This window comes from Malus domestica, chromosome 14, assembly GCF_042453785.1.
Source record: "Malus domestica chromosome 14, GDT2T_hap1".
Taxonomy (NCBI): domain Eukaryota; kingdom Viridiplantae; phylum Streptophyta; class Magnoliopsida; order Rosales; family Rosaceae; genus Malus; species Malus domestica.
Genome location: NC_091674.1, coordinates 11521874 through 11531994, shown reverse-complemented (window position 1 = coordinate 11531994; position 10121 = coordinate 11521874). Strand labels below are relative to the sequence as shown.

Here is a 10121-nt window from a genome sequence, read left to right as displayed (position 1 = left end):
CAGTCCGAAGCTGAAGTGCAGTGTATATTAGATCTCCTGATCATAGCTCAGAGCATGCCAGATGCTTTCACCAATCTAACGCGCGTGACAAGATCATATATTCTAGCTGCAAATACGCTTGCAAAGATGGATGTACCAAATGTAAAACGGACTGCTCTTCTGGAAGCCCGGGATGCTAATTCTGGTGATCCACGTACATTAGCGGCTAGCTAATCATCTGCCCCTACACAAAAGCGTGGCAGACCTCTTGGTTCAAAGGATTCACACCCCTAGAAGAGGAAAACCACGGCACAAGGTCCTGAAGAGCCTACCATGAATCCGACTATCGCTTACTTATTCTACCCAACTCATAAGGAAATTCTAGATTACGGAAGCGTCCTTAAAGAGACGAATCATCCTCCTGAGAATCGTGAGATTTCGGTCTATTATGCTAGCTTAGATGATGTGTGGTGTATAAATGAGATGATTGTCGACGATGTATTAGCATTTGTAGTAGCTACTGAGATCATGTTGAACGATGACATTGAACCGCGTTCCGTTGATGAATGTCGACGTAAAGCTAATTGGTCAAACTGGAAACAAGCAATCCAAGTCAAACTCGATTCACTTGCGAAACATAAGGTGTTTGGACCTGTAGTTCCTACTCCTTCACATGTGAAGCTTGTTGGCTACAAATGGGTTTTCATTCGAAAGCGTAATGAGAAAAATGAGATTATGCGTTACAAAGCTCGTCTTGTAGCACAAGGTTTCTCGCAACGTCCCGGGATTGACTATGACGAAACTTACTCACCCGTTATGGATGTGATTACTTTTCACTACCTTATCAGTTTGGTAGTTTCCGAAAAACTGGATATGCAGCTGATGGACGTAGTAACTGCGTATCTCTATGGGGATCTTGATACGGAAATTTATATGAAAGTTCCCGAAGGACTTACATTGACTGGTTCAAATATTTCCAAACCCCGAAACACGCTCTCAATTCAGCTGAGGCGTTCACTATACGATTTGAAACAATCCAGAAAAATGTGGTATAACCGTCTGAGTGAGTATTTGACTAGTCAGGGATATGTGAACAACGAACTATGCCCTTGTGTGTTTATTAAGAAATCACATTCCGAATTTGCGATTGTTGCAGTATATGTCGATAACATGAATCTCATCGGAACTCCTGAAGAGCTCACGAGAACTGTTTTGCACCTGAAGTCGGAATTTGAGATGAAAGATCTAGGTAAGACTCGATACTGTCTCGGTCTCGAGATAGAGCCTTGTTCGGATGGAATCCTAGTACATCAATCGAACTACACCCAGAAGGTGTTGCGCCATTTAATGAGGATAAAGCGAAGTTTTCGAGTACTCCTATGGTCGTTCATACGCTAGATGCAAAACGAGATCATTTCCATCCGAAGGAGGATGATGAAGAGATTTTGGAGCCTGAAGTTCTTTATCTAAGTGTGATAGACGCTTTATTGTACTTAGCTCAATGCACTAGACCCGACATCTCCTTCGCTGTTAATCTTTTGGCAAGATATAGCAATGCACCAACACGCAGACACTAGACTGGCGTGAAAGACATATTCCGTTACCTTAAGGGTACTACGGATTTGGGCTTGTTCTATCCCTACGAATCCTATAGTGATGCCGCACCCTATACTCATCGAGTTGATTCTCGCCTTGTTGGTTATGTCGACGCTAGATACTTATCTGATCCGCACAAAGCGCTTTCTCAAAAGGGTTATGTCTTTACCGTTGGAGGCACCGCAATCTCTTGGAGGTCAACTAAACATACCTTAGTTGCCACTTCGTCTAACCATGCTGAAATTCTCGCCTTACATGAAGCAACTTGAGAATGCTTTTGGTTGAGAGCAATAGTGGGCCATATTCGAAGCTCCTGCGATCTTCATCCCGCCATTAATGCCCCGACGACGATTTTTTAGGACAACGCAGCTTGCATCGAACAACTTAAGAAGGGTTACATCAAAGGAGACAACACCAAGCACATTGTGCCGAAGTTTTTCGTTACACATCAACAACACGAGCATCAGAAGATTGAAGTCACGCAAATCCGTTCACAAAGCAATTTGGCCGACGTCTTCACCAAATCACTGCCGAAGGCGACGTTTCAGAAGCTTGTTCATGGAATTGGTATGCATAAACTTTCTGAGTTGTAACTTTGCTATTTCTCTTTGGAATTATGTCAAACTCAGGGGGAGTATCCTGTAGATACTTGCTTGATCTTAATGTACTATTTTTCCCTACGATTAGGAGCATTTTTCCCAATGGGTTTTTGCTACCTAACTAGGTTTTAACGAGGCAACCACCTTGGGCTGGTCATATCCCTAATGACGTCGTGTAGACGTTTCTTTTGACTTTGCATTTCTCATACATTTTTCCTTAGATTATGGATTTTGTCCCTACTCGGGTTTTTGCCATAGCCTTAGGGTTTTTTATTGAGACTTACTACTTATGCAAGTTCCTACCTTATTGAGAATAAGCGTTGTTCCTTGGAATCAGTGCCGACGAGTCGACTTCCTCAACTTCTGCATAATGCTGAATCTACCTTGAGTATTTACACACTCAAGGGGGAGTGTTGTGAACATTCCTAGTTTAAGTATGATTGTGTAAATCCTAGATTAGATTTGATTATAGTTATCCTTTCATATTACAACTTGTATTACTTGGAGAAGAAGGAATATCTTCTTTCCCTTTACTACTATAAATAAAGACACAATGTAGGAGGGATAACAACACACATTCCCCTACAATTCTACAAACACACATCTCTCTTCCCTCTTTCCTGTGCTGCCAGCCCCTCTCCCTTTGTCAGATAAAAATAGACCACAACACCAGGTACATTCTAACACCATAGAAAATGTAAAATCCTATTTGTCATTTTGGTTTTAGAAAACAGTTCTTCAAAAATCACTTTGCAAAACGTAGCCCCAGTTTGGGATTGAGGTGATTTTGAAAAAAGCTCCTATGAAAAAAAGCTGGGAGTGTTTTTGGTGTTTGGTAAACTTAAAAAAAATGGCTTATTTTGGAAGCTGATGTGAGAATAAGCTGAAATCAAAGGAAAAAGCTGAAGCTGCAATTTGTAGCTTTGGAAAACTGGCTTTTTTTCAAAGCACACAGAACTACAGTGCTCCTTTAATGAAAAGACCCACTATCAGACTGCTTTTTTTTCCAAAAGCACTTTTACAAAAAAGTTTACCAAACACTCTACTGATTTATTTCACAGCCGCTTATTCTCACAGCACAGCCGCTTATTCTCACAGCAGCTTTTTTTCAAAGCACAGCAATACCAAACCAGCCCGTAATCGGACAATAAAATGAGAGCCCAAAGAATGCGTGAAAACAAATGTTAGCCCGAACGGATATAAAGCCCAAATCGGACATAAAACCCCATTCGAGGAGCCGAAAACCAAGGAACCGTCGTCCACCCAGAATTCGAAACAGAGACAGTTCCGATAGCAGAGCAGCCGTGACCCGCAAGCACAACATAAACGTTGGTGAGTCCAATTATCCATCGTTCTTCCATTTGTTTTCATTCTCCTGAATCGAATCAAAACTTCGAAAAATAAACAAAACCCTAGAACTTTTTCAATTTTTGTCGGGAGAGGGGTAGGGTTCGGATTAGGGTTAGGGTTAGGGTTTGGGGTGCCTATAAGTTGCTTTACTTAACTGATGTTGGTACTGTCAGGTGGTATTCATCATGGATTCAAACTTAGATTTGGGTGATGCAAATACAGCATTTCGCAAACCTTCAACTGATACAGCCAACCGGAAGTATCGCCGCCGTTCTCCGCTTAGCAGCTCATCTCCCTCTAATGGTTAGTTTTCCAATTTTTGGTTCATTTTCACAAGTTCAGCAGTCACAGGCGTTCTTATCTTCTAAGAAGGTTCAGTAGAATTGACAATTTGACTTACAATTCATGTCACAAGCATAGGGCTCATTTTATATCGTTTGATTATTTGGTTTTTGTTTTCCCTGTTTGTTAGAGAAATTGGGGAAGTTATATGGGAATTACTTGTTGAGGAATAAAAGTCGAGGAGGGAGCGTGGTGGGAGGAGGAGGAGGAGGAGGAGGAGGGAGAAATGAAGGAGAATATTCCAAAACAAAAACTAGAAAAGGAAACCTACATGTATGTTTGATAACCATTTCATTTTTAGTTTTGAGTTTTCACTTTTAGTGATTGATATATGGGGAATATGAGGGATGAAAAAAAATCTTGAAAATGAAAATAATATAAAATAGTTTTGGTTGGTTTTTAGTTTTCATTTTGGGTACCTTTTGAAGGAGGAGCCAAGTTAAAAGTTCAATAAATCAGTTTCTTATGTAATAAATGCAGTTTCACATGTAGTCCGCAAGTTTATTGTCTTTGAGTCTCTTCATGTTGGAACTTTTCAGATTCATGTACCATTTAGCCTATAAAAAGGGCTACTTTGTAAGCTTTTAAATTAAGCTTTCGTGAAAAGAAATTCTAGATTTTCTGCTTGTGTATGAGGCACAGAAACCTTGGAGTGAGTCCAACGCACCTTCAATGTGAGGCTGAAAGCCGGTGTGATGCCGGAATTTTTCTAAATGCTCTATTGTTGTGATTCCAATACACCTTTGGTGTGATGCCAAATATTGGAGTGAGTTTGGATATCTTCTTACATTTCTTTCTATTCCTATTGTCCTACATCACCTTTCCTTGTACATTTCTTCTACATCCCTCCCATCATCATCAGTCCTCCACTCTTCAACATCCCTCATATGTCTCATGTATTTGCCCTACATGAATGAAAACTAAACATGAATGCAAAATGAAAACTGAAAAACAGACAAACCAAATAGTTATTAATTGGGTTAGTAATCTGGGATGCTTTATGTAGTGGGGGCGTATCAATTAATTAATTTATTTCTTGTTCTTATGTTTGATGAAGTCTATGCAGATTGAGGTATTCTGATGGCTCAGAGGTGGAATGATTTTGTGTTTTTTCTTTTTTGTGGTCAAAATCATGGCAAGAGATCTGCATGTGATGTCTTGTTAACCAAATTTCCATTATACTTGCTGGCCTTTTGCAAAGTTTTATATTTTATTTTGTTTTTCAGGGAGTCCTGTGCATGAGCATAGTTCTAGCCCAAAAATTTCACAGGAAGATCCTGTAAAAGTCTCTGAATATCGAACAAGAAGGAATGAAGATGAAAGGAAATTTGAGAGGGATTCAAACAGGAGCTGTTATGGAAAAAGCAGTGATTCCTACAGGAATTCTGATACACAATCGTCCAAAACTTCACATGGTTACCATAGGCATGATGACTACATCAAACATGACAAACATGGTGATGAAGAAGAAAGAAATTATCAGAAGATAACTTCTCGTCTTGGTAGGGAGACAAGGGGTAGTGCTCATTCTGATCATACTAGGTCAAAAGACTATTTGCGTCCTTCGGACAAATCTTCTCGTGATAAATATGATGGTTCAGTATATAGGACCAAGGATAAAGATAGAGAATCTTCGTTTCCTCACCAGAAATATAAAGATAAGGACTCATCATCTGAGAAAGTTGGATATGGCAGGAGACATGGAATTTTTGAAGAGATGGACAAGGAACGGGGTAGGCATACATTGGACAGAAAAGCTCCGGATGAAAACAGGGATTACCGTAGGAGTTCTGGAGATTATAGAAGTGAACGGATTTTCTCCTATGGAGAGTCCAAGGGGCAAAGAAGTGACTCAATTTCCAGGAGAGATGAAGGTAAACATTGTGTGAAAGAAGGTTACAAGAGTGAATTAAAGGAAATGGATGATGAAAACCATTCCAGAGAACAAAGGAAGAGATATGATGAGAGGGATAATAAAGTGAGGAGCCGAAATACTAGAGAGCCAACAGAGCGGTCTGCAGATGATATTTCAAGGAGTGAAAATCAAGAATCTACTGCAAAAAGACCAAAGTTATTCAGCTCCGAGAAGAACACTGATGGCCGAAAAGATGGTAATGGTTTATTTAATGTTTCTATGTTTAATTTTATTCCTTAAAAAGTTTTAAGTATATTCTCTAATAAATTTACTCTTTGATTAGTTTCTAAGTTCACAACTACAGCTGATGGAAAGGGGACTTCAAATTCTAAACCAAGTCAAGAAGGTATTGGGAAAACCATTTCCAGTGATGCAGAAGCTGCTAATGATATAAATGTCGCCAAATCTGCTGCAATGAAAGCTGCTGAAGTAGGTATGTGCCTTTCTTCAATATTGCATCCACAGGATAACTTTTGGCATGAAACAGTATATTGGTGGTATGATTGGAATGATGATCCTCTCCTAATCCTCCAATCACGGCCGTTCATCGTACATCGTGCGGCCGGTTTTCGTCAGGTACTGTTTATATTCAATTTTAAATAAAAAAATTTACAATGATTTTTGACCGCACGATGTACGATGAATGGACATGATTGGAGGATCCTGGGGATCCTCACGAAGAGGATTTGGAGAGGATCCTCATTCGTACGATTGTTCTATTCTATATACTGATACCAATATATATTATATTCACACACACACACACACAGAGCATAGGGGTTTTAGTATGTTCTTAAAGGAGCTAGCATAAGTGGTTAATCTTAGGGTGTTAGATCTCTTTTAAAATAGAATTAAGCACGTAAAAGTGAAACTGTTTAATCTTGTAGACTATGTACTTATTTCATTATCTTTTTTAAACTCCTTACTAGCACCGATAATATATACATGACTCGTTTGGCTATGTTGGACTGAACTGACTAATTCATTCAGATAGACTAATTAGCACTTGGATAGTTTTGACTATATTGTCTAGCATTTGGTGCCCCAGATTAAAGACATTATTATATACTGTGTTTGGTGCTGTATTATATAAGAGGTATTCAGACTGTAATTTTAGAGAAATTATAGTATCTTGTTTGTTTATCAATTATTTGCATAATAAAAGGGGAAAAAAATATCTATTTAAGTCATCAATTCCAAATTTTATTACATATAATAATCAACATCCCAACATGATGTATTCTACTGTATTTGGGAATAATAGCAGAGACTGTTAAATTGAGTTTTTTTTTGGCTGTTTTGATACTCATGGTATTACACTTGTGGTCTAGAGTGCTTAAGTTGCCTCCGTCCACATGTTAAAATATAACGGCGACAATTTAGTACATAAGTGTACTAATATGGCATGCAAAACGTGGCCATAGAGTGTTAATGAGGGCTTACGTTGAGGTCTTGAATTTCAGAAAGTAGATTAGATAGGAATTGTTGAGATGCATTCTCATCCATTTTTAATTACCACATATTGCTTTGACAATTGGGATGCAATTCCTCTAAATAACAGCAACCCCACCTTCATTAAAAGAAATTCAAATAATCATTATGTTCCCTTTAGGATGGATATGCATGGCTAAGAGTATTCAAAAGTCAAGCTTGTTAATAAGCCAGTGGATACGGACTTGAAGTATTCGATGCAATTACTCTAAATAACATCAAGCCCACCTTCATTAAAAGAAATTCAAATAATCATTACGTTCCCTTTAGGATGGATATGACATGCATGTCGATTGTGTGGCTAAGAGTATTCAAAAGTCAAGCTTGTTAATAAGTCGGTGGATACGGACTTGAAGTATTTAAGTATCAGAGTATCAGATCTTGGTTCAGTAATGTGCATTGAAACTGAACCAATATGTAGGATACAGACTTGTCGTATACTCGTTGATAATTATTTCTCTCAAGTCAGCTGTTTGATATTATCCAGTCATGAAACAAAACACGTGGGGGTAACCTGAATTTTGTATGCACCTATCCTACTCATAGTGAAATGGAAATTCATATTGTTCATGTGCTCGCAAATCTGGTAAAATTTGTAACTTGGAATGGGTTCGTAGATGTTTGATATAGTGTCTAGCTAGAAATTTAAGCTGGCCCATCTTGATTGATTAGAAATCTTCTTGTGTATCATACTTCTGTATTGACTTGACTTTCTGAATAGTTAAAAGTAATATAGATTCCACGACTTCAACCTCTCTGTCTAATTGTTTAAAAATCTGTTTGCTACATTCTACAGTTAATAGGAACCTTGTCAGTGTTGGTCCTGCGGGATGCATGACTGCTGACCAGAAGAAAAAGCTGTTGTGGGGAAACAAAAAGAACACGACTGCAGAAGAGGTACCTCCTATGGTCTATTATTTTCAGTGTCCCCGAATAACATCTCCAAAGTTAAGTTCCAGCATTCAAGCTTATTCGTATCAATAACCATTTCAATGTGTTTTGCATGTGAAACGTATCCATACGAAGGTAGGTTAGTGCAATAATAGGGTAATTAATGAAGCATCAACAACAGGAAAAGTATTTGAAGTCCTCGTTGAGAAAAACTGCCATTTACATTAAAAGTTTCTTACGAGTGTAGACCTTTAATGGATTTTGGTTTGTATAGCTGTTGGATTTAGCTTCTCTTTGTGTAATTTGTTAGTTGCCCTTTTTACATTTGTACAGGCTGGTCACCGTTGGGATACAGCATTGTTTTCCGACCGGGAAAGACAAGAAAAGTTCAACAAACTCATGGTAAATCTCTTTTGACTTTTCTTCTTTTTCTTTTCGTGTCAATAAATTAATAGTATTGAAACCTTTCTTTTCTTGTTCCTGATTGAGTGGCTTACACACTATAGAGTTTATTTGCCTACTAACACAATTTTAGAGTCTGAGGTTGCCTTGGTGCCTATGGCCAATTGTAGGGAGTGAAGAGCGAAGTAAAGGTGGAAAACAAACCCGAAACCGAAGATCAGAAGCAGAAGGAACTCCAACTGGATTTGGAGAAGCAGTACACTGCTGGATTGCGAAGGAGAGATGGCCGTACTGTTGGATTAGGTCTTTAAGCGTCCTCACATTTTTAACTACAACAAAGACATCGGGATATTGTGTTGTACTCTTGTACAAGAGTCATGCTGCTTATGATTCTATACTGGCGCATGTGAGAGGTAATATACTTTTCTTGGAGTTTTAGATCTTGGCCGGGAAATGGTCACACGTGGCTATTTAACAGTGTAAAGTTAGAAAATTCGATTGCTATATGCTTGGTATGAACGTAAGCTTCCTATCCCTACCGTCTTCCCACCTTATGAATTTATATTGTGCTTGTATGGTCTGATTTTCTCGTTTTCCAGCAATCTATGTTAGTATGCGCGACTGCAAGTTCGACCCTTAGTCCATAAAACTTATCTTACTACGGTCAGTCACTCGTGTGAACGAGTAAATTAAAACCTAGGTGCACTTGTGCCAGTAGCAGACCCATATGCATCAACTGTCAGAAATTGCACACGGGACCTTTTAGCACCCAAAATTACTACTTTGGCAGCAAGTTTGATGGTTGAGGGCCCAAACTCTAGTCAAATGGAGATTTGTACCTAGGACTTGGACCCTTACGGCTAACATCTTTCAATGTTCTCGAGCAAAAGCTCTTGGGCATAAGACCTCTTTTGCACACGGTATACCATTAATAATACTGGATCGGTTGTTTGGTGCACCTTAATTAGGTCTAACATGTCTTATACGCTTCACGCATGCCAACTAATACTCTCCAAAAGCTTGGTACAACTTGGGGTGGAATGTTTTGCTAAACTACCATAGCAATCGAATTACCAATCGTATTATATTAAAGTTGTGTCAAAAAATTGTATCGTACCATATATTTTCGGTACAGTAATGGTATTCAAAACCATTATTGATGGTATACCATACTGTGCCAATATTATTAATGTGGTATTATTTATTTATTCATTTTAATATATAATTAGGTATTTGTACTATTATTATTATTATTAGTATTATTATATTATGCACCATATTTTTTTTCTAGTCATTTATACAAAACCATCCACTCATCTTCTGACCCTTGCTTTCCCGATAATAAAACCTAAGCTTCTTGCCATCGCGACTTCATCTTTTCTCTCATCTTGCTGTCAACTTCATCTTCGTTTCTCTCATTCTGGCAACTCTCTCTCTCTCTCTCTCTCTCTCTGTAGTCCATCTCATCTTCTCCTTCATCAGATTGGGTTGTCTTTCTCCCTGGCTTCATCTATCAAGTTAATTTTTTTGTACAATTTTAAAGAATGTAGAGATGG

At 38.4% G+C, this 10121-nt stretch overlaps 1 protein-coding gene across 4 annotated transcripts; it reads left to right on the top strand.

Annotated features, from left to right (window-relative positions):
- The first annotated feature begins 3362 nt into the window (after positions 1-3362).
- On the top strand, positions 3363-9099 carry LOC103454708 (uncharacterized). 4 transcript variants are annotated; one of them, XR_011575332.1, is made up of 7 exons: positions 3363-3506; positions 3698-3827; positions 5093-5977; positions 6065-6357; positions 8069-8169; positions 8497-8565; positions 8736-9099. XR_011575332.1 is itself a non-coding variant. In XM_029092530.2 (7 exons), exons 2-7 carry the CDS (start codon positions 3710-3712, stop codon positions 8874-8876), a joined length of 1464 nt encoding a protein of 487 aa, XP_028948363.2. In that variant the 5' UTR covers positions 3363-3506; positions 3698-3709; the 3' UTR covers positions 8877-9099. The 4 variants fall into 4 exon arrangements, 2 of the variants coding, with proteins under 2 accessions (XP_028948363.2, XP_017178009.3); XR_011575333.1 differs by having other exon boundaries at positions 8699-9099; XM_029092530.2 differs by having other exon boundaries at positions 6065-6214.
- Positions 9100-10121: the final 1022 nt, after the last annotated feature.

Excerpts from the sequence above, each read along its gene's own strand:
- LOC103454708 (XM_017322520.3), top strand. The coding sequence starts at position 3,710 with ATGGATTCAAACTTAGATTTGGGTGATGCAAATACAGCATTTCGCAAA. Across the intron at positions 3,828-5,092 it reads CAGCTCATCTCCCTCTAATG|GGAGTCCTGTGCATGAGCAT; the intron begins GTTAGTTTTCCA and ends TTTGTTTTTCAG. Across the intron at positions 8,170-8,496 it reads AGAACACGACTGCAGAAGAG|GCTGGTCACCGTTGGGATAC; the intron begins GTACCTCCTATG and ends ACATTTGTACAG.